Source organism: Sinohyriopsis cumingii, chromosome 3, assembly GCF_028554795.1.
Source record: "Sinohyriopsis cumingii isolate HCF-2022 chromosome 3, ASM2855479v2, whole genome shotgun sequence".
NCBI lineage: Eukaryota > Metazoa > Mollusca > Bivalvia > Unionida > Unionidae > Sinohyriopsis > Sinohyriopsis cumingii.
In genome coordinates this window covers 68,588,705-68,613,645 of record NC_142963.1, presented here as the reverse complement: position 1 = coordinate 68,613,645, position 24,941 = coordinate 68,588,705, and the positions used below count along the sequence as shown (strand labels likewise).

The 24,941-nt window shown below is 34.4% G+C and overlaps 1 protein-coding gene across 1 annotated transcript in view; it reads right to left on the bottom strand.

Moving 5' to 3' along the window:
* The window catches only part of LOC149803039 (U4/U6 small nuclear ribonucleoprotein Prp31-like), a 45,883-nt gene extending 21,190 nt beyond the window's left edge, over nucleotides 1-24,693 (bottom strand). The window contains exons 1-8 of the mRNA XM_089952594.1: nucleotides 24,538-24,693; nucleotides 20,847-21,051; nucleotides 17,735-17,792; nucleotides 13,739-13,822; nucleotides 9,297-9,394; nucleotides 3,960-4,069; nucleotides 3,388-3,439; nucleotides 333-450 (exon numbers count right to left, since the gene is read on the bottom strand). Of these exons, the coding sequence (XP_089808720.1) occupies nucleotides 333-450; nucleotides 3,388-3,439; nucleotides 3,960-4,069; nucleotides 9,297-9,394; nucleotides 13,739-13,822; nucleotides 17,735-17,792; nucleotides 20,847-21,023 (697 nt within the window). The 5' untranslated portion in view covers nucleotides 21,024-21,051; nucleotides 24,538-24,693. The remainder of the gene's footprint in view (nucleotides 1-332; nucleotides 451-3,387; nucleotides 3,440-3,959; nucleotides 4,070-9,296; nucleotides 9,395-13,738; nucleotides 13,823-17,734; nucleotides 17,793-20,846; nucleotides 21,052-24,537) is intronic.
* Between the last annotated feature and the right edge of the window lie 248 nt (nucleotides 24,694-24,941).

Sequence of the window (24,941 nt, the reverse complement as noted above, 5' to 3'; positions counted from 1 at the left end):
TGTATAAAAACAAGGAAAATCTGGTGAATTTCAAGGAGCTTTTCAATAAATTCAAGGACATGTGTCAAGGTTAAAACCAATTTTGGGTGGAAATTCAAGTTTTTAAGTTAATCTCTCTAATTCAAGAATTTCCACACAACCATTGGTCAAAAACACGCAACAGTTAAAGAATGTTAACCCCACAAATGGATATTGATATTGGTGGTGGTGGTGGGGATGAAAATGCTTTTGTGAGGGATGGTGTGTCTGGGTGGTGGTGGAGCTTAGCAGAAGTGAAAATGCTTAATTCAAAATATAAATGGATTTCTGTTAAAATTCAACAAGACACATACCCATTAATTTGGCAGCGACTGAGGCTCCCACAATTATAGAAATATTAGGGGCTATGAAGGACATTCTGGATTCCACATACTCAAATATCTTCATCTTGTACAGGTTTAAGTCAACAGCCTAAAAAGATATCAGAGTAAAAAAAAATAGTGCATGGATCATCCAGTAAGAGCTGTCTCAGGAAGAAATTGCTGTATGTAAGAGTAATCATCCATTTTTGGGATTTTAGAATTTTATTACTTTCATATGTACCGTCTCAACAAGAGTCCTTCAAAGGGACTGATGCTCTACCATCCAAAGAATTTGCAGGAATTCAAGATGTTAAGACCATTTCTTCTTTTTAACTTCTAAGTGTTGAAACCATTTTTGATATTCTTCAGCAACATGATTTTCAAATTAGCTACTGAAGGAGCCGGGGTCCAGAGGTCTAAAGCACTCTCCGTTACGGATCACTGCCATCTCACCTCTGTCTGCGTGGGTTCAAGCCTCGGATATGGCCAATGTGGGTATGTGAAAAAACTTGCCAGTAGCTTCTCATGGGTCCTTCAGTTGTTGTTGTTGTTGTAGGGCTTAATGCTATTTTTCAGCACAAGATAGGCTATAATTGGTGGCCAGTATTTATGGTGGAAGAAAAACCTGGAAAAAAACCACCGACCCAAGAGAAGCTACTGGCAAGTTTTCTCATATACCCACATTGGCCAAATCCAAGACTTGGCTCGAACCCATGCAGAGGTGAGATGGCAGTGATCCATAATGGAGAGCACTTTAGACCACTCGGCCACTCAAGGCCCCTGATATTGACAAACAACAGGCCATCCCTTAAGCTGTTCTGGTCCATAACCAGTAGAATGAACAAATAAAATTCTATAAGAACCCACATCCAACAGAATTTTCCATAAAATCTTCTAACACTGATGTTGACTTTAACAAATCTATCTGTAGAAACATCTCTCCACAAGCATTAACTTCAGTGTGTATGCAGTATTAAAAGGGATACTGTAGTTCTAACTATTACGTTAATTCACTATCTGCCTTGACAATACCAGCACATATTCTGCACAGCACAAGATCAAGGCAGAGATTTATCTTCAAGAACTGATAAAACATCTGTAATTGAGTAGCAATGAGTTGTTCTTAAATTCTTCTATTTCTGTCCATTAAGTTTTAAAATTGATGAGTGCTAATAAATCCATATGTTGACATCCTACATACCTAATGATCAGATATATAGTAAAGAACAAGTTAGTGTAACAAACTATGTGAGAGATAAACTTCCTTTATTATTGTTTACTGTACTGAACATTTATGATAATTAATTAACAACTATTTTTCACTCTAAATCTGACTTCATCCAAGTGGCATGAAAATACCATCTATACTCACTTATGAGTCCAACTGCAAACTACACAGACCCAAATCTGCCATTGCATAATACACCCGCAGATGTGGGTCTGTGCAGCTTGTTAGGAATAATCAGCAGAATAAACAACACAGACACTGATCTGCAGTTGCATTATGCTATGGCAGATCAGGATCTTTGTTGTTTGCAGTTTGACTAATCTTATATGTGAGTATATATAGTACAGGATATTACTTCCAATACAGTATACCAAGCTGGAAATGTAGTTACAACATCATCACTCAATTTCATAAATTAACTTTTGGATGGAAGCCTATTTAGCTTCCAGTATACTGATCTTTGCACAAGTCCTTGTTCTGTCATTTTAACTCTTACCCCAATATTTGGTTGGTATGATTTTTTTCCCCTCACTAACCTGATCATAATAAGATGTTTTGTCAGCTTAATATTAAACAGACAACACTGATGCCTAACATATTAATTCACATTGCTCATTTGCAAACATGAATTTGAACTAAGCAGGAAGAAAATAGGTCCCAAGGTAAAGCTGAATTTTTTCTGCGTTCTCACAATGTTGCAGAATCTTCTTCAGATATGAGCTGTTCAATGGCTGTTGTTGTCATGGGCACTTTCAACAGACAGTGAACAAATCTGCAAACACAGATTTCACTTGGATATTGTTCAGTTTATGTATATTCATTATTATAATTGAAGCACACAACCCCTTTAAGAAAATTTCGGAGTTGTATACATCGCTAAAGATAAATACTGTTGAGTATCATCAGAGCAATAAAAAAAATTTCAAAATTGTTTTATCAGTGTATTAATTCCACATTAAAATTGTTTTATCAGTGTATTAATTCCACATTAAAATTGTTTTATCAGTGTATTAATTCCACATTAAAATTTAAAGGATGCTAATTGTGTGAGTTTGATGAGAAAGTGGTAATAGATTCATTTATTCTAGATTTTGAGAAGGATGGGGGTGCGGACGGGAAGGATATATGCATCATGTGATTCACTAGAATGTTATATTCAGTTTTTGCATCTGACAGGTGTTTTCTAGCAATGTGACAGGATAGTACTTTCCAGCTTAATGCCTTTGTCATACACTTCACAACTGAGGTAAAAGACAATAAACAGACCTTCAATGCAGGATTCTCGAAGCAGGCTTGGCTGATTTTTCCAATTCTAGCCTAAGAAGAGAGGCCATATCTTGAAGACTCCACTACTTTTCCATTTTTTTAAAAATTAAAACATTTTAATTTTCACAAAGAGAATGTAAGGCCCTTTGAAATATCATTCCATGAAAACAAAAGTTTCCATACAGAATAGCAATCATATTTAGAGTGATTTTGTCCATTTGCTAGAAGTAGTAAAAACAAATAGTCAGCAGAGTTTATTTTTAAATGGACATTCTATGTGACGGTGTCAGATGTGGCTTTTCTGTGTTTTAAGGATAACACTGTTAGCTGCCTGGCTTACTGAATATTCTTGATAGAATTGAAACTATTTAAAAGGTCAAAAAAAACCCATTTTTTATATTGATTCATTCAGGACAGTGAGCCATTAGCACATAAATTGCCCAAACTTTTATCTGGACAAGGAAAATGTAGATTCACCATAGAATACGAAGCTAGGACCCTAAATAGTCAATCATTAATTCCAGGACTAAGAAGGTATTTAAAGGTACATACCATATCACAAGCTTCACTCACAATCTTCATTTCTTCACCTGTCAATTCTGTTCTAAAAAAAGAAAATAAAAAGACATCCGACAAATAAGAATAGATAACTACAGTGAAAAATGTAAGGAATGGTACTTGAATAAACTGGTAAACTGTTTAAATCAAAGTACTGATATTCATCCTGAATTCATGTGTTTTAATAAAATACTTTTCAATATCTGTACACTGTCAAGGACAGGTGTGCACTTTGCCACTGTATTTGTTTTCTTTCGTACGTACCACGGTAATTTTTCACAGTACTGGTATTTCATTAGTTTCTGTCAGTAAGTAATGTACAGAAATTTCTGAGTAGTCTTGTTACCAATTTATTGATATTTACAGTATGTTTTCATTTTTTGTGGAAAAATAGTTAAATTTTTCAGCTACAAAACAGTTGTATTTGTCATGAATCAATTTTGAATGCTATACATAGAATTATATTTATGATACTTTAATCATGTGTTAGACATGTGTCACATATGCAAACATGGTGGAAAAATACAAAGAGTGATATTTAAGAATCCATAATCCAGCCCACTTACCCCTGAGTGGTTGAGGCTGTGACACTGACAACCATTATTGTTGCTGGTGTCAAAATCTCCTGAAGAATCTCGTTGTTTTTGCTGTTCTCTAGTATACTGTTGCCCAATTCCTGTCAAAACGTGAGATTTTTTAAATTTAATATCATGAGATGTAATACAATACTATATAATCTGAGAAGTACAAAAGTCACAATCTGTAGCAAATTCTTGTAGAACTGTCAGGATGTGTAGCAGCTCTTTTACAACAGCCATGATGTGTAGCAACTCTTGATCAAACGGTCATGATGTGTAGCAACTTTTGTACAACATTCATGATGTGCAGCAACTCTTGTACAACAGCCATGATGTGTCATAACTCTTTATCAAACAGTCATGGTGTGTAGCAACTCTTGTACAACAGCCATGATGTGTAACAACTCTTGATCAAACAGTCATGGTGTGTAGCAACTCTTGTACAACAGTCATGATGTGTAGCAACTCTTGTACAAGTCATGATGCATAGCAACGTTTATACAACAGACAGGATTTGCAAACTCTTACTCAAGTCATGAATTGTAGCAAACTCTTACACAAGTCATGAATTGTAGCAAACTCTTACACAACAGTCATCAAATGTAGCAAACTCTTACACAATAGTCATGAATTGTAGCAAACTCTTCCACAACAGTCATCAACTGTAGCAAACTCTTACACAACAGTAATAAACTGTAGAAAACTGTTACACAAGTAATGAATTGTAGCACTCTTACCCAACAGCCATCAATTGTAGCAAATTCTTAAACAACAGTAATAAATTCTTGCAAACTCTTACACAAGTCATGTGTAGCACTCTTACACATCAGCCATGAAGAGCTGCAAGCTCTTATACAAGTCAGGAAAAGAAGTAAACTCTATAAAAATCATGAAGTGCAGCACACTCTTATACAATTCATGAAGAGCAGTAAACACCTGTACAGGTCCTGAAGAGCAGTAAACTTTTACACAAGTCCTGAAGAGCAGTAAACACCTGTACAGGTCCTGAAGAGCAGTAAACTTTTACACAAGTCCTGAAGAGCAGTAAACACCTGTACAGGTCCTGAAGAGCAGTAAACTTTTACACAAGTCATGAAGAGCAGTAAACTCTTATACAAGTCATGAAGATAGTAAACATTTATAAAGTCATGAAGAGCAGCAAATGTTTATACAAGTTATAAAGATCAGTAAACTCTTACACAAGTCACGAAACTTACACAAATCATGAAGAGCAGTAAATACTTATACAAGTCATGAAGAGCAGTTGTTGTTGGTGTTGTTGTAGGGTTTAACACCATGTTTAGTACAAGATAAGATATACATGGCAGCCAGATTAACTGGTGGAGGAAGAACCCTGGAAGAACCGCCAACCCATGAGAAGCTACTGGTAAACTTTCTCACGTACCCATGTTAGCCAAGCCCAAGACTCAAACCCACACAGACAGAGGTGAAAATGCAGTGATCCAAAATGGTGAGTGCTTTAGACCACTCAGCCACTCTGGGCCACCATGAAGAGCATCAAACTCTTAAACAACAGTCATGATATGTAGCACATTTCAATGCATAAATAAATGTACATGCATATACTAAAAATGTGTTATGGTTGCCATCTGGCAACAAATGAATCATAATGTTGCAACTAGTGCACTTTCTAATCACATGTATTTACCATGTTTTATGCCACAAATCATGCATTGGCTGTTCAGTTCATATGTGTTTCTTCATCTCCTTACTTTGGAAACAAGAACAATTAGACTTTTTCTCAGCTGTCTGGCTCCACTGCTACAACGTCCTTTGTTGTTGAACAAACTGCCATCAACTGATACCAATCAACCAGTTTATGCTAAGATGGACCCTCATTAATTGCTTTAAATGACCACTCCTTAGCGCTCCACACTACATTGTGCTCTGGACTAAATGAACTGGGACTACATTCATCATTACTTAAACGTAAACAAAAATCGAAAAAAGAAATGTTTCAAACCTGGCTCATGCAGAACAGGAAGAATTCCAGTTATCTCCTTTATGCCAAGTTTGGCTTAACAACTTAAAAATTTGACTGTTAATTTAGGTAACCTAATTTAAATCCCAATTAAATCGTCAACCTTTGTGTCAACTATCCAAGATATACCTCTGCATATTGCATTATTCAATGCCCAATCAGTAGGATCACTGGAAATGAGCACAGAAATAGTTAATTTTATCAAAGATCAGACTATATATGTAACCACTGGTTACTCCATCAAGTTGTTTTCACGCGACTGTCATGGCGGTAGAATTGCTGTCATCACACAAAACTCCATAATCAAACATCTTAACCACACAACTTTCAATTTCTACCACACATCTTTGAACTAGTCCAAACCACACTCATACTGGAAAAAAGGTCAGTCCATTTTTTTTGCCTATACCACCCACATTATGTAGAAAAAACAAGCTGACTGAATCTCTTTTTGGAGCAGTTTCTGAATCTCCCGGAGTATGGAAATTTTAATAGACTCATCGTCACCATACAGCTGGGATACAGAATTTCAGCGGCAACCATTTAGCAGCATTTGAACTTGTCTCTATGGATTTAGTACATACAATTGTGATGAAGAGTGTACCAAAGTCATGTGAACTTGATCCAATTCCAACATCACTGCTACTTGAGGTGCTTAGATCCAGTATTACCTTCACTAACTGATGATATTAATTCCAATCTCTCATCCGGGGAATTCCCATAATTTTTCAAAACTGCCATTGTAAAGCCTCTGCTGAAGAAACCAACACTCGACCACAATGATTTAAAGAACTACCGCCAAGTTTCTAATCTCCCATTCATATAAAAAATCTTAAAAAATGTTGTTCTATCCCAGCTTGTATATTTTTAGCAATGTACAATGTGCATATCACCCTTGCCATAGTACTGAAACTATTCTTCTAAAAGTAGTTAAAGACTTTCTCTATGCTTTGGATAGTGGAAAGATTACAGTCCTCACCCTCCTTGATTTGTCTGCAGCATTTAACACAATAGACCATGATATATTACTTCACTGTCTCCAGCATGTACATGTATTTGGTATTCATGATACAGCCTTACTGTGGTTCAAGTCCTACTTGGTCAACAGGATACAAATTGTGTCTGCAAATGGAATACACTCCAACCCAGTTAATCTATGTTGTGGTGTTCCACAGGGGTCCGTTCTTGGACCTATTCTCTTCATTCTATACACTCGGCCACTCTCAAGTGTCATAGATCATCATCCAGTGTCTCACCAATTGTGACACCCAAATATACAAATCTAGCCACCCAAATGAAGTTGATGCTACCACCCAAGGTGTAGAGAGGTGCATTTCTGATGTGAAATCATGGATGACATGTAACAAGCTGCAGATGAATGATGATAAAACTGAGGCCATTCTGATCACAACACAAAGAATTTCTCATTCACATCCTTTACCTCAAACAATAAATATCAGCAACACCAACATTAAATTCACACAGCCAGTATGAAACCTAGGTGTTACTCTGGATAGTACTCTCACACTGCACCAACATGTCATGAACATATGCAAGGCTGCATAAAGCGGAGACGCATCAGCTTCATTTGCAAATATCTTTCAGTTGATGCCACTAAAACACTTGTCTATTCATTATTACTTTCAAAACTGGACTATTGTAACTCAATTCTATCTGGTTCATCTCAATATCTGCTCCAGAAACTTCAAAACACAGCTGCTTGGATCATACTTAGAGTACCACAATCAGAGCACACATCCCCGCTGCTCTGTACCCTACACTGGCTATCCATTCGATCCAGAATTAAACACAAAATTGGTTCTCTGTGTTACATTTCACTGATGGATGACAGTCCAACATACCTATCTGACCTCACCCATGTGTACACACTAGCAAGATACTTACGCTCCTCATTTGACAATCATATACTCACTATTCCCACTATGAAAACAAAGTCATATGGACAACGTTCTTTTGCATACTAGGGTCCAGCAAAGTGGAATGAATTGCCCACTGAATTCAGACACAAAGACACACTGTACCCATTCAAGAGTGCTCTTAAAACTCACTTGTTTTGACTGCAAGAAACAAACTTAAAGACCTAATAATGTTTCCTACCTTAAATATTTTCAGCATGGTTTTTGTTTTCCATTTTCATGGCGTTTGTTTTTTGTAATCATATCATTATATATGTTTTTTTATGCTACAGGTGTTATCTAATGTTGTAAAGTGCTCTGAACTTCTAAAGATTAGGCACTATACAAAGTCTTCATTATTATTATTATTACTATTTTCATTTGTGAGAAGCCAATTCCATTATTAAGTGGCCATCTCAACATTGTGACACGTTTAAAGCAGCATACAACAATGTAGAAAATAATTATCAGCCAGAAGAAGATAAAGGTAAATGCTTTTTAATAGTGAACCTAAGCCAGGTAATGTGAAGAAGAAGATGGTTTACAAAACCCAAATACTGAATTTCAATGGATGACGAAGACTGAAGCAGATGATGACTGCTAACATTTCTGCCAGACATTTATATGTATTAACATGAATAACCTTATTTAAAAAATTTTAAAAAATGTTTATAAAAATAGTTATTACTTAATTTACCTTAATTGACATTACTCTATTTCTTGTCCTCTTCTACCAGATTCCACAATCAACTGATCTATGTTCTCTATTTTATGGCAACCTAATTATTAGGGCTTAGGAACATACAATCTGACATGGCTAATAAAATGTTTAAACAGGCTGCCAGCCCTATGGAGTAATGTTATGCTTCAATTACAAAACAACTCTTGAAGCAGTCTTACTTCACCTGGTTTAGCATATATTACAAAAGCAAGCATGGATTTTTTTAAAGGGGTGTTCAAGGAATGAAAATGGGCTCCCATCCCACGAAAAAGTGTAAAGATTTCCCAATATGGGCAAGTTACTCCAGTAAATGCCCTCCTCCCATTTATTTTTTCTTGCAAAATGACTGACTCTGGCTCTGTTCATTAACAACCTATAATGTCAAGTGCATCAAGCAAACAACATGAATTATGCAACATTGTTCAATAAACATGTGTTGTTGTTGTTGTTGTAGGGTTTAATGTCATTTTTCAGCACAGAATAGGCTATACATGGTGGCCAGTATTAATGGTGGAGGAAGAACCCAGGAAAACCCCGGAAAGAACCACTGACCCACAAGAAGCTACTGGCAATCTTTCTCACATACCCACATAAGCCGAATCAAATAACATGTGAACTGATCTTTAAAAAAACGTGTTAATATTTATAAACAATACAGATAAAACTTGTGACAAATTAGGCTGTACCTTGACTGTCCTAACATACTCCATGGGAGTGGGAACAAGGGATTCCAACTCAGGAAATCTCTTTGAATATTTGTCTCTCAAGAATTTGTGAATAACATCTGAAATGAGACATCAAAAGTAAATTAGTATTATGATTAGTATGATACATCAAATACAACAAACTACACCGATCAAAATGTGCATTTATGGAATACTAAATCTTACTAAATACCCATATTAAAAGTTCACTTAAAAATTCAACTGATTTATATATTTTTGCCAATGTAAAGTAGATTTTTTGTGTGTTTTACAAGATAAAAAATCCCAGCATTAACATGACTTTCAGTGGCCATGTAAACTATAATTAAACAGAAAAGAAACAAATAAAAGCATCTTTTTGGTCAAATACTGACCTGTTCAAACTTGTCCTGCAAGGCAATGATGTATAGGAATTTTCACACACAAATAAACATATCTAACTACAGTAAATTCACTCAAGTTCATGAAGTAACAATTCTCATAGATTCTGTGGTTTCTGTAAGCCACAAATTTAAAGAAACAATGTACAAAGATACTTCTATGGAAATAGAATCCTTCCCTAATCCACACATTTGTGCACCAACAAAAATGTCATTTTTCACAAAGCCATAAAAAATGAAAAACTCTGAAAATAAACTAATTTACAGTAAAACAAGTACAGTTTTATGGCTGTATTCCAGACATGCAATAGGAAGGATATAAAAAAAACACACACACACAGAGGGGTTCAGAAATCCACTATCCGTATTTCTAAGGTCAGAAATTTGTTCTTACAGATGAGCAACATTTACAAGGTTACTTGTTTATGGCCAAGTAAATTGTGGCCTATAACATGAAAGGCAGTGGTTCATGTATTGTCTGAGCAATGTTTATACAAGCAAGTCATATACATGTGCACTGTATATTTGCATAGTGTATGCTAAAATGTATCGATTAGACTGAAACCAGCCATAACTCTACATATATATAACAACACTGGTTTGTTCAACATCTTTTATTAGTTACACTAGAATAAATTTCATTGTCTGGAGGATACGGCTCCCCCCACCATAACCACATCTGATGTTTTGAATGAATCACTTGTCTCCTTGGAGCCATTATGCATGATTATGATACATTTTACCAGGAATGCATCTAGATGGATCATTCTGTTATAAAGCTAGAGCCAAAAGGTGAAAGGCAAAAGAAAAGTCAACAAAATGTGCTAAAACTAGACTAGACTATGACAGGAAATATGACAAAGAAAGAAAACAGGAGTTCAATGATTCTTGGGTGCAGGAGTTTACTTGGTTTAAGGCCAGTGAAGATCAAATTGTATTTTGTAATGTGTGTAATGTGAGAGATACCCATCATCTGCAGACAAAACCACACAAACATGTATTATATATATATATATATATATACGTGTATGTGTGTGTATGCATGTATATATATGTGTGTGTATGTGTATATATATATATATATATACCATTTATTAACAAATAGAGATAAACAGTTTTAGTAACATTAGTATTATGTATAATACACGCTTATTAGAAGAAAAGAAAATAAATTACACAAAAAAAAAAAAAAAATACAAAGATAAATGTAATCAACATATACACTAGTATAATCTTTATAGCTGTGAAAGTGGTTATCAGAACTCAATTTATTTAATAAAAATATAATACAAATATGGTGTGCATTACGGTTACTATCAAGTATTTTATAAATAATTAATCATGTTATACTGATAATTAATTACAAATTCAATTTCATTTTTAAAGAACTAGTAAACATATTTTTATGTTATTAGATTATACTTTTACCAATTAAGATTTTCTGCACAGTAAAATAATATGAAATATTCATATCTAATTGTAAACAGGGGACATAATAAAAAAAAAAAAATAAAAAAAAAAAAAAAAAAAATAAAAAATTAATAAAAAATTACTAAATGTCATATAGTGTTTTTGAATTTAGACCTTTTGGATATACCGTATTAAGACGGTGAATCCAATAGGTTTCCTTTAGTAGACGTTCCATTTCAGAATCAGCTTTAACAATAGGTTGGAAGGAGAAATCTTGCAATGTATGGGAATTTTTGTTAAAATGTGCGGCAACATGAGATGAAAATGATTGATCGATATAATTTTTTATATCTGATCTATGTTGGTTCATACGTTTAGATATTTGTTGACTGGTTTGTCCAACATATTGGATGCCACATTTTTTGCACGTTATCAAATAAATAACATTTGATGTTGCACAATTAATGTCACAACGCATATTAAAAATTTCTTTCGTATTATTACTATAGAAAGAAGTATTTTCATTAATAAATGAACAGTGTGAACATCTAGGTCTATTACATTTAGTTGATGATCCTATTTTATATGATGGTTTTTCTAATTTGGAATTAGTTAGGAAATCTTTCAGATTTTTAGTCCTTTTATAAGCAAGTGTGGGTTTGCTTTCATGTAGCGATTTAACACTTGCTTTACATGATAAGTTTAATAAATCCCAATATTTATTGATAATCTTACCTATATTAGGCAAACTTGGATTATATTCAATAACAAAAGGAATGATATCTTCATTTCTATTTTTGATTTTATATTGTAAAGATTCAAGCTGTGTAAGAGAAGATACCTTTTGGAAAGCAGTATTAATGATGTCAATAGGGTAATTTCTATTTAAAAAATGCTGACCTTACTCTGTCAAAGATGATTTAAAAACAGCATCATCCGAAATAATTCTTCTGTATCTTTTTGCTTGACTATATGGTATCCCATTTTTACATGATTTAGGATGGCATGAAGAATATTCAACATATTGATGAATATTCGTGTTTTTAACATGAACCATGGTAGTAATTTCATTATTTTCATTTTTCATGACATCAACGTCCAAGAATGAAACTTTAGTTTTAGAGACATTGAATGTAAATTTTATTGTTGGATGTAATTTGTTTAAACTATCTATAAAGTAATAAAGGTCTTCTAATGAATAACTCCAAATCATAAAGATATCGTCTAAAAACCTTAACCATACATCCGGTTTTAAGAGGCATTTATTTAGAAAATCATTTTCTAATTTTCCCATAAATAAAGATGCATAAGCAGGTGCCATAGGACTACCCATTGCTGTTCCCATTTTTTGGAGATAGTTTGTATTACCAAATTGAAAAAAGTTATTTTCGAGCACAAGTTTTATCAAATCACAAATATGTTCTTTGGATAGTTTATATGTAAATTCGTTATCTTCCAGATAATATTTACACGCTTCGACACCATCATTGTGTGGTATATTCGTGTAGAGTGAAACCACATCAAGTGTAACAAGGAATGAATTTTCCGTTAGTTTCGGTAAAGATTTCAATTTGGTAATGAAATCAAAAGTATCTTTGACGTATGAAGGTAGTGATTTCATTAGTGGTTGTAAAATGTGATCAATATATTGCGATATATTATTTATAACTGAGTTGTATGTAGAAATAATGGGTCTACCTGGATATCCTAAAGGTAGTGACTTATCAACAGCTTTATGTATTTTTGGTAAAATATAAAACTGAGGTGTGCGTATTTTATTTGGGAAGATATCTAGTTCATCATATATAGAACAGTTGTGTACAGAGAATAAATTAATACATTGGCTTATTTTTTCTTTCGTATCTTCAGAAGGAATATAGGAAAGTTTTGTGTAATATTCTTCATCATTTAATTGTCTTTCCACTTCTTTAATATAATCCTCCTTATTCATAATTACTATGGTGCTAGACTTATCCGCTTTTTTAATAATAATGCTTTCATCTTGCGATAAGCTACGTAAAGAATTTAATTCTTCTTTAGATATGTTTGTAAAATGTTTTCTTTTAGGACTGCTATTTAAAATTTCTTGTTTAGTTGCTTCAATATAAAAATCGAGATAAATATCACGTCCACTAGAAGGTGTAAATGTTGATTCTTTTTTATTGTAAAAGGGCTTATTTTGTAGATGGAAACTATTTTCATACTGTGAAGATGTACATGATTGTGAGAAAAATTCTTTTAATTTTAACGATCTTGTATATTTAAAAAATGATTCTGCTAAATTAATATTATCATGCACTTTGGTTCTAGGACAATATGTTAATCCCTTACCTAGAAGAATGTAATCACTATTAGTTAGAATTCGTTTAGAAAGGTTTAACACAGTTTCTTTTCCTCTTTCGATTTCCTTTATTCTTTTCTTTTCTTTCCTCCATCTGTTCTTGTTTTGTATTCTAATGAATCTCCTATTCTTTCTTTTGTTTGTGTAGTTTTCAACAGATCCTTGAGGGTTTCCATTAGATATATTTCTGTCAGAGCTTTGACTAATCGTAAGTTTCCAGGATATCATGAAAAAGTTGAGTAGACAGCAAAGGGTAGAAGAATGATGGGCCTCCCGTCTTTGTCCACACTTACTGATTTCATTGTCAATCTCCACTGTCAGGTTGTTGGCCTGTACTATCAGCTGATACTCAGGGTCTGCTTCCACTGGTCCTGACACTAAATACAAATGTCTATATGAATACGGAATTAACAGAAAATATCTTTAATAATAACCATTACGTACATCTGGGATTAGTTTCAGTTTGTGATCTATAAATCCCTTCCAACACATGTACAGCCTGTAATGTTTCATCCACAACAATTTTTTTCAATATCATAATATAGAACAGGCATAATTATTTTTGTTCCCTAACATTTTGTACAAAATGGTTTTTTTTCTTATCAAGAGTGTAAACATATTGCCACTCAAAAATCAAAATTAAAAGTTAAATCAGATTTGTGTTAGTGAAACATGAATGTGCCCACTGCAAATGAAAAAAATCCAAAAGAGATCATACAAAATTGAGTAAAATATGAATAATTGCATGAAAACATAATCTGGCCATTTACATATGAATAATAACACACCTGCCAAACCTTTTTTTCTACTTCAGGAAGATTTTGCTCGAAAAGTTTTTGCTGGTAAAAAAGTCCAACAAGTTAAAATACACACAAAAATTAAAGTGTTGCTATAAAAGCCTGAAAATCTAATTAGATAAACCACATATTAATGTAAATAGGCAAGCAACATTTTAATTGTCTAGTTTCAGTGGTTTCTGCACAATCATGCTGATTTGCATTGGGGATGGATATATAGCAATATGCTAACAAACTAAGATGCCCCAGCTGCAGGCATTGGGGGCATAAAAACATACATACAATAAGTGTTTATAACCATCACTCATGCTTACATACAAACTCATATCCATGCTTATGTACAGACTTACACTCATGCTTATGTACAGACTCACAACCATACCTATGTACAGATGCACACCCATACTTATGTAGAGAAACACACCACTGCTTACATATAGACTCATACTCATCCTCATGTACAGACTCACACTCATACATATGTACAGACTTGTACTCATGCATATGTACAGACTCGTACTCATGCTTACATTCATACTCATGTATAGATTCATGCTTATGCATTTATACTCATGCATGTGTACAGACTCATACTCATGCATATACTTATACTCATGCTTACATACACTCAAACTCATTCTTATGTACAGACTCATACTCATGTTTAAATATGGACTCGCTCATGTTTACATAGTCACACTCATGCTTATGTACAGACTTGTACTCAAACTTATCCAGACTCATATTCATGCTTACATAAAGACTCATACTCATGCTTATGCACAGACCCTCACTTATATTTACACATAGGCTCACACCAGTGATTACAGATTCACAGTTGCAAATGAATAAAAGTTCCTTAGCTGCGTACAGGTCATATATAAGCTGTACTAGCCTGTCTGACTGTTAATATTTTTATTTGTTCCTATAAATTGAAGATAATGAACTTTTAATATTTAAAACATCTGAAAAGAGTCATAAAAGTGCACTGATTCAAGTAAAAGTTTAGTGATAGTGAGACTAGTGGTTTAAAATTTGACTGGAAACCTGCAAATTTAGCATGAAATATGCTGATCACCAGTCTAAGCTTGATCTCTGTCAACAAAATGTTTGTCTATTCTCAACCATACCTAATACTAAGCATCAATAAATAGTATTGGATTGCTGAATATTCTTGATGCACTGACTATTTAAGTATGGCAGAAGGTAAGAATCAACTGCAGGGAATTCATCTGCTGCAAGATGTGTTGCACTACAGGGCTTCAAACAACAGGTCCAAAAAGGACTGAAATTATGATAAAAAATAAGCATATTTGGACTTTCCAGGATCACTGACCATGGGCTGAGTATAATGACAAGAAGTCATGTATGTACTGATCAGCATGTATGGCATACCAGGGTCAGTCAACTATTCAGGTGTCTTATTTAAAGACACATCCAATTTTATAACTGACCCATTGATATCTCTTGAAACAAGAAAGTGCATATTATTTGCACAAGACAGATTATTGATAGTAAATAAACATGCCCCTCTCAATCATCAAGTCAATGACTCATTAAGCCTTTACAAAGATGAGTGCACAATGAGTGTGTGTGTGTGTGTGATTTGGCTTTTTAATGTAGCTTTAACAATGTTTCAGTCATACTGCTACGATGTCTGAAGTGTGGTAGCTTATAGTGATGTCTAGCACTGGGTCATCATGCCGCAGACATGTAGAATCATGTCCCATCCAGTCACATTATCCTGACACCAGGCTGACCAATCCTGACACTAACCTCTTAATGCTGAGCACCTAGCAAGGCAGCTGCAAGCACCATTTTTATAAGTCTTTGGGATGACTCAGCCAGGGTTCAAAACTGTGACTTCTTGAATCTGTGGCGGATGCTCGAACCACTAGGCCACCAGAGCAGCCTGAACAATGAGTTATTCACCATGGCACAGGGACCAGAATTTGATGATTTCTGTCCTGATAAAGCCAATGCCAACTGACAGATTTTTTTTTTAAAGTATGGCATTTGACACAGACACTGAGGACCAAGGCAAAGATCATGTGAGGATGAGCAATCTGCCAAGTAGTCAGAGTTTTCACTGACCTTTCCCATCCCATTTTTGATATTTTGACAACAAAAATGTCTAATGATGTGGGAAAGGGCAGATGAAGCTCAGATCATCTGCAAAGTGAATTGTTACTTTTGGGCTACTGACCATATAAATTGACTTTGTGTGTTTTCCAATCTGTTTTACTGAATAAACTTTGAATGGCAATATCTTTTATTCTATTTGGGTGTCTGATGTCTTTATTTTGAGAACCTTTAGACTTGAAGCAGTGTATCAACTAGGGGTGCAAGACTGAGAGTCAATAATCTCCTTGGTGTCAAAACTGGGGGTCAGGCTGAGTAAAAAACAAACTTTGGTATCAAAACTGGGGGTCAAATAAAAAATTTGGGGGTATCTAAAGCACAAATGAAGGTAATGGGGAAACACTGTTGAAGTTTTATCTAACTACAACACTAAGATTCAAAGAGGATCCACCAACAAAAGACATTATCACATGATCTGAAAATTTAAAATGTTATGGTTAGTAAAAGAAATAGTGAGTCACAAGTGAAATTTTCAGGCCCTATAATGAGATGTAATTCCTGTTAAATTTGTGAGGTTGTCTTATATTGGTATGAGTGGTAGTCTAAGCAGTGCCAGTCCAGAGCTGCTACACAGTAAGGTTGTGAAATATATATTTCTTTAGATTTCAACACTTAGTACCAATAACACTACCACTTTGAACTTGATAGTCTAGTCAACATTCTTTTAGCAAGAAACTGAAAGTAATTCCTTTTGGGTGCTAGTGGCAGTAAACAGGATGTCTGGAAATGAATGTAACTTTTATGGACAATCTGCTAAAGATTTACTTATCACTAACACAGAGAAACCCTGATCAGTGTCAGTACTTGGTTGACATGATAATAGTAATGTGGTAGCTAATGTTGGCATAGGTTTTTTGTGTGTGCTGGAACTGTAAATCAACTGATAGGCACAATTAATTTAGTCTGACTGCTGAGATAAGATAACAACTCTGACAGGGTATATTATTTGGGCATATGGATAGAAGAAAAGGAATACCCAGGTCATCCAGTGATAGAATTCTTGACATCCTGGATAAGTCAGGTATATAAAACACAAGGCAGCCTGTTGTTATAAACCTGCTTTAATTACTTTATGTTGACTGACATCAAGAACTAACAGGTACTCTTGGAGCATCTGGTGTTGATACAAGCCAGTCTTCACAATGGAGGCAAAAAACACCAACCTTGTAGAGCCCACCACATATCCTTGCAAGTGCCTGAACCTGAGATCAAATCTGGGACTGAAAAAGTACAAAGCCAATGTGCTATCATCGCATTATCCAGATCTGTATCTGAAATTATTTTTTTTAAAGTGTCCAGATAAACTGGCAGTTCATTCCCTCATACTCTCTATTCCTCTGCTTAACTTACCTCCTTCTTTTCGAGGTTTATGTGCATACTTTTCTATCTCCTTCAAGACATCAGTAAGCTATAAAAAAGATTTAGGAAATTCATTACAAAAGTCATTTTCTTCTATTGTCAAAGTCAATAGCTAATAAAAAGTATTTAATATATAAAAAAAATCTATGGTTATTACTGAGTCCAGAGCTTACTGTAGTTATCCAAATTGTGTGGCATTTTTTACTGATAATTTTGACCCAATGTTTATCAGAACTTGCAAATAAATCGTCCTTTTTATTCATCTTCTAAGAACAAGCAAATGTTATTCAATTATTATCCTGGGTATCACAGATCTGAGATATATTTAATAGACTACACAAGGTGAATATGAAACTTTATAAGACTGTTCGGTAACTAAATAACAGCAGATAAGGTCTAATGGACTACATACACCGCTCCCTCGATAACTCGCGCCCGGATAACTCGCGATCCCGCTTATAACGCGGTGGCCGTCTTGGCTCCCGATTTTTTCCAGATAAAATGTATTTAAAATGTCTTTAAAATATGCTGAACATGAAAAAATTACGATAAGAATTGATAAATTAAACCTTGATACATTGCTCGTTTTATCATCGAAAATGGTGATTAATGCCCGTAAAAATATAATCCATATCTTGATATGGGCAAGTTCTAAAGAAGAATTAATTTCAGAGATCTCGAAAACGCTTAATTGCGCGTGTTTGGACGCCAATTTTTGATCTGGGACACAGAAAATCACTGAGGCGTGAGTCCTCCATACGCATGTAATAGGTGCGCGAGAAAATTCAAAGATTTGCCGGTCCTGTTTCAGCCACCTGCTTTGTGGGAAAATGTGTTGATCAGTTAACTGTGCTGATATTTACAATGACAGAATTCAGCGACTGAAAGACTCTTTGATGTACTGTTGCCATAAGAGTACATTAAAAAAAAAAAAAAAGAACATGATGCAAGAGCTAGGCGGCTAGTTCAAAGGCTTTGACTAGCGGCCGAGTGAGAAAATGTACTGTTATTTAGTGATTGACTTCAGAGGCAGAAAGACCCAGTTTTAAAATCCTAGCGAGACCTCTGTTTAAAGATATCATATATTATGGAAGTTTTTATGATAAATAGTTGTCAGTATACTGTAAATAAACAGTCTGGTGAAATAGCTATCAATGAAAACTTCTGGTAAATGCTAACAGGTGGCAACAGAGAATGAAATAAACACCAGTTAAACGTCTTCCTGTGTGAAAGTCACGTTCTAATCATTTAATTCCGTTTCAGTGTAAACATTATAATCACAACATATTATGTTCATTGAAAACATGAAAAGAGTCAATCGACCGTCACATCGAAACCCGTGAGTACTTCTGTGAGAACCTAATTACATGTACATGCCGGCTTTGTTTTGATCAACAACTTGGGGAAGTGTTTGTTGCATTAAAAAAAAAATCGATTACAAGAGACCTCGGGTGCTGGATTAAGGGTCTTGGAGCTGCCTTTGACGTAAAGCAAAACAGTAACAGACAACGACGATGACAGTGACTTCGAATGTTTCAGTGAAACTGATGTCATTAATGCCGAGGCTGTTTGGGAGAAATTCGTACAGACTCATGGTCCTGAGACGGGCGTTTCTCTTGATATGGAGGAGTGGATTTGTGCTGACAATGATTGCCCCACAGCCGAATACATGTCAGATGAAACTATAATTATTTCTATAGTGAACAAATTTGCAGCAGAAGACGATTCTAACTGGAGTAACACAAGTGTTGAAAGTGATGCAGACGCAGATGTTGTACCCGTGGGGGTGGGCCCTCTGCACAGGAAGCAATCAAATATTTTGATATTGCCATAAGGTGGCTGGAGAGCCAAAATGTTGACTACGTAAAGCTCATGCAGTTGAGAAATCTGAGGGATTTTGCTCGGTGGCAGAGAAACCAAGGAGTAACACACATAAAAAAAATAACTGATTTTTTCAAAAAGTGAATTGATATTTGTCAAGCGTGGCACAAACGGCAAGTATTAACTTGTTCTAATTTACGTTGTTTTAAATTTGTAGACCAATTAAATACGTCTGTACTGATTAACCCTTGTTTTTTTTTTCCATTTTACTTCTATCACATTTAAAAATATTTATCTATCTATCGTTCGATCGATACCGTTTCTCGGAAAGAGTCGATCTTTTGTATATAAAAAAACGTCTAATTTGGATCAAACAATAAAACTAGAATGTATCCAATTCAACATAAAAGTTAGTGACGTAGTACACAATGTGTGAAGTGGTACACATGTTAAGCGAACGGAAACCACGTGGAATAATGTTTTCGATGATCGCCTCAATATACTGTAATTTATCCTGAAATTAATGTTGTCCTATGAGGAAATAATAAAGTACACCGTTATAAAGAGATATTTATTAACATTTAATCTCAGAACGATTATAAGGCGAGTATTCAACAGTATAATCTGCCACACCCCCCCCTTATTTCTCCGTTATGTCGTCAATCACTTTATTGGTTTTGGGCTTATTTTATAGGACCCTCGATAACTCGCGCCTCACTTATAGTGCGGTCGATGTTTCTGGACCCCGATGTGCGCGAGTTATCGAGGGAGTGGTGTATAGTGAACATGAGACTTTATAAGACTGTTCTGTAACTCAACAATAGTAGAGAAGGTCTAATGGACTACGCAAGGTAAACATGAAACTTTATAAGACTGTTCTGTTAGTCAATACAGTTGATTCAAAGATTTTCATTAGGGTGATTGGAAACTGGGCTTGGGACCATCAATTTTGATTACATATTTGATCAATCTACATTCCCAAAACTGGGAATTCTCCATGATTTAGAAATATTTTACAAATGGATTAGCATCTAATTCTAGCCTCCTACGGACCAGTAATAAAATCTCTTAGATTATAATACATAATAAGGCATCTGAAAAAACATCTTGTCACAGAATGTTCAAATAAATACCAACGTAATTTATAAAATGTAATTACTACCAATGACTAAATGAAAAAGAAAAACAACAAGCTGTTTAAGAAGGAGCAGGTTTAAAGTGGATTCTGACAACAATCAAATTCTTCAACAAGGTACAATCTCTACTGTTGACATACACATACCTCCTGACTATCTCTTAATTTAGCGATGTTTCGAACAGAATCTTGCTGTTCGTATACTTCAGCAATGACATCGTCTACCTCAGGTACCTCTTCCAACTGGGCCTCAGTTTCAGCATGACCCAAGTCATCTCCTCCTGCCTCCTCATAGTCAGCAATAAGCTCATCTGCTAACGACATACTTCTGCCTCCTTTAGGTCAGCACTATCTGGACAAAAAAATCGACAAATTGACGTTCATGTATGAAGCTGAATTCAGATTTTTGTTTGGATATACGTTTTTTTTTCTTCAAAAATATTGGACTTCTCATGGTGTCTTAAAAAAGCAAATATAACTTTGTAACATCTGAAACAACAGTAAAAACGATTTAGGGCCTGCAACAATGCTGGACCATTTCTAGTCTAGAAAAAGAAAGAAACACTAGGTTATGAAATGCACATAAGCCTACTGTCATTGACCCAAATATCTGGACATTAAAACATAATCACTTCTCTGTCTGGATAATTTGTGTACTAATGAAAACTATCAATTTTCCTTTATAATGTCCTGAGAAAAAAAATATCTTGACTGTCATGATTCTGTGTATTCATAAGCCTCGCATGTACAATGTCTAAGAAGGTGAACCAGGTTGCATTATATCCATTACATCCTTGCCAGCCCAAAAAGACTGCTGGCATTTTTCTTATTGTTTGTAAAACTAGTCAATTCATTGTATACATGTACTTCCAGTGGTGTCAAGTCTAGGTTGAAACTTTCTCTGCAAACACGACCCAGTTCTAACATTGATATAGTTTCATAATGTAAATATTATCTTTGCCATTCAAATTATCTTACCTATTTAAATCTTAAAAGATAATCAAGATTTTCAAAATGTCTGAAGCCATCTCAGCAATAAAACTCCAAATGCAACAATTAATGCCCTAAATATATAATGGAGCCAAATTCTTGAATACTCCGGGGTCACGCTGCCAGGTGAAGTGAGTAACCAAGTCACCTAAAAAATGTAAACTTCGACCTCTTCTGTTAGGAAAGTGAAAACAACTTCACCCTGTGATTTTTTTTTTGAAGTTCATTGAATTACCATCCTTTTGAGATGCTCCTTTGTCTTAGCTGGGTTAGTGCCAGTGTTATGTTATAGCTCACGCTGAAATGTAGGCATTAAGCCATCAAATAGCTGGTGTTTATATCAAATGCATCGACAAACTCTAGTACATTCACAGGCATGAATTTTGATAACTGATTGACCATTAATCCTTTCCTGAGTAAGTTAGCAACAATTAATGTCTGATTTCCACAAATTATCCTTTGATGATAAAACATAAACTTATGTTTTGATACTTAAACTTATGTAAATAGCAATTTGTGTTTTAAGAATAAAATCAGTACTATGAATATTTTAACTGCTGCGTGTACATTATTTGCTTCGTAAAAATCAGTTTGGAATTGTAAGTGAACCTGTCATAAGGAAGTAATGTGGGACATTGCTGTGTCTAGGAAGTACCACTCTATTAGATTGTCAATATAAAATTAATAGAAAACGAAGTCCAAATATTACTTTATTGAAGATTTAGCTTTAAAATGCAATTGTGTAGGTCAGAAACATACTGAACAATGTTATACTGTGGAATTTGAAAGAGGCTGTAAGGTCAAGGATGTATTCTAAGTTCACTCATTTTTGTGAAAATACAAAGAAAGAAAAAAGCAAAGCAAATACTATTTAACCAATGCCTAACATTACACCAAGTATGTAGACAAATAATTAAACCTTATATTTGCAATCCTATCAATGGACTCTTGTAGCAAAGCTATAAAATGAGTGGTTACATTAAGAAAACCCCTTTCTAAACAGATGCACCTGTATGTTGGCTATTTTTATATGGATTAAAAAAAGGGTTTAATTCATTCATATCCTGACTTTAATTCTTCAGTGTGTTGTCTATGAACAGTTATAGTAAAGTTTTATTGGCAACAAAGAAATCAGGTCAAACAGTATGATCTGAAAGACATGTATATTTGCTCCCATGTACATGGTACAGGAGTTGTTTTGAACAAGTTTAGAAATCTTTTCAACTGCCATTTTATAGTAAACTTACAGAAACAAAAAAGACAAATTCTTGATTAAGGGGAGTTGATTAAGTGTTTATACTAGCTTGCAATTACAATACTGTAAGGTATTTTACTCAGTTAAAAGTCATTACAATCTATAGCTTCTGTTGTTCACTTTTTAAGTCATACTGACAAAATACACTGCATATGAATATGTTAATTTTTATACATGCACCAAATATGTTTATAATATAGACAGAACTCAGAAAATTTTCTTCAAAATAAAGTACTGCTTCAAAAACAATGTTAAATGCAAATACGCATACTGGGAAATAGAGGGCATAGTTCAAATATGAAAATGAAAGCAACACACAAGCATATATATATATATCCTCTAAAATGTCAACATCTTTTATAATTTTACAATGGAAAAGAACAAAGATGTCTTTTTGTAAATTGCATGCAATTACATTGATCATCATATATTAAATTCCAGTCAAACTTGCTATACCTGCATTGGCTTTGATTACAAAATATATTCATTGTATCAACTGATGTTTGATGATTATAGGTCATATACTGATGGTGACAGACATGTCCTTACAAACTTAGGCATGCAATTTCATTCCATGGTAGCCAAAATGGACAAAAATTGACAAAATGTTGCTTATGATCATACTTATCGTAACTTACTTGAAATTAGTAATATTTCAACTATAATAATAATAGTTTGTATATATTTATATTTCTTTGCAAACATTACAATTAAAATCATATAATATTAAGTAATAAATGTTTTTCATTTGTAATTTTGTTATTCATGGATTTCCACTTTAATTACATTTGTGTGTTCGACTGGATCATTGGATCCTTTCCTTTATTGTGCAAATATTCTGCCAGTACAAGCATTGTCATTCCTTCTCATTGCTAAGTTTATGTTTATTACAATACCTGCAAGCTACCATATGTAATATAGTCCCCCCCCACCATGGTACGTTAATCTGTATCAGCCACCATATACTGTTTTATTTACATTTACGTGCTTCGGTTGACAAAGATTTCGTACAGGAATAGAAACAGAGAACTTCATTGAAGCTTTACATATTATAAGTAATAGCAAAACAGTTTGAATATGTACCGATAAGAACATCAAGTACCGCGATAATACAGCGTTGTGGGCTATTTATTCTTTAAGGACAATGTGCTGTAAAGGTCACAGTCCAGCTGTTAATGAACATCAGTAGAAATTATCACAGCAGAATTATAAATTGCTATAATTTCTCGTGAAGAAAGATACAAGAACAGGGGTGTGGATAAAAGTACGTAGAAAGAAGCTGTTATTGACGTTGACTTCACTATGAACTTCTTCCTGTGATTTGCCCCATTTTGGCTATATTCTAAGGTGGAGTATTTGTCCCTGAATACAGTAACTTAGATCAGTGATAAATAAACAAGTATGTCAACTTTCATCAGCAGGTGAATTTACTGTAGTTTAATTGTGATTCGTTCCTTGTTTAGTACGCCGAGAATATGGTACGCCAGTAATACACAGTAACCTGTTGCGAGGCACTTTGGATTGGATTTGAATGCCCGTCTTTAGGAATTAATATTCGTGTCAGTTTAAAATTAACGTTTGAATCATACTTACTAGCCCTATATGTCAAAATACTCTGACTTTTGCTATGTTGACATACAAGTAAATAAATCAGGCAGAATTTTCGTGGTTGAAAAGACCGACTGTTACTCTCTGTGGAGCAAACGTTGTTAATACGATGCACATAGGATAAATTTTTACTTATACACCGTTTTGAGATAAACCGGAATATCTTTGACCTATTCGTTTTCCAGACCGAAATGGCTTAGACTGGTCCCCTTCTTACTTATACGTACGACTACGACAGGTACGAGAGCTTGTCAACCTAAAAGAAAAAGCACAGAGACTGTACTGGAGTTGGGTACAAAAGATAATTTTGTACCGTTAGGGCTAAAATAAAATGTAAAGGTACACACACACACACACACACAAGCAAACGTACAGTCACATGTCAAATT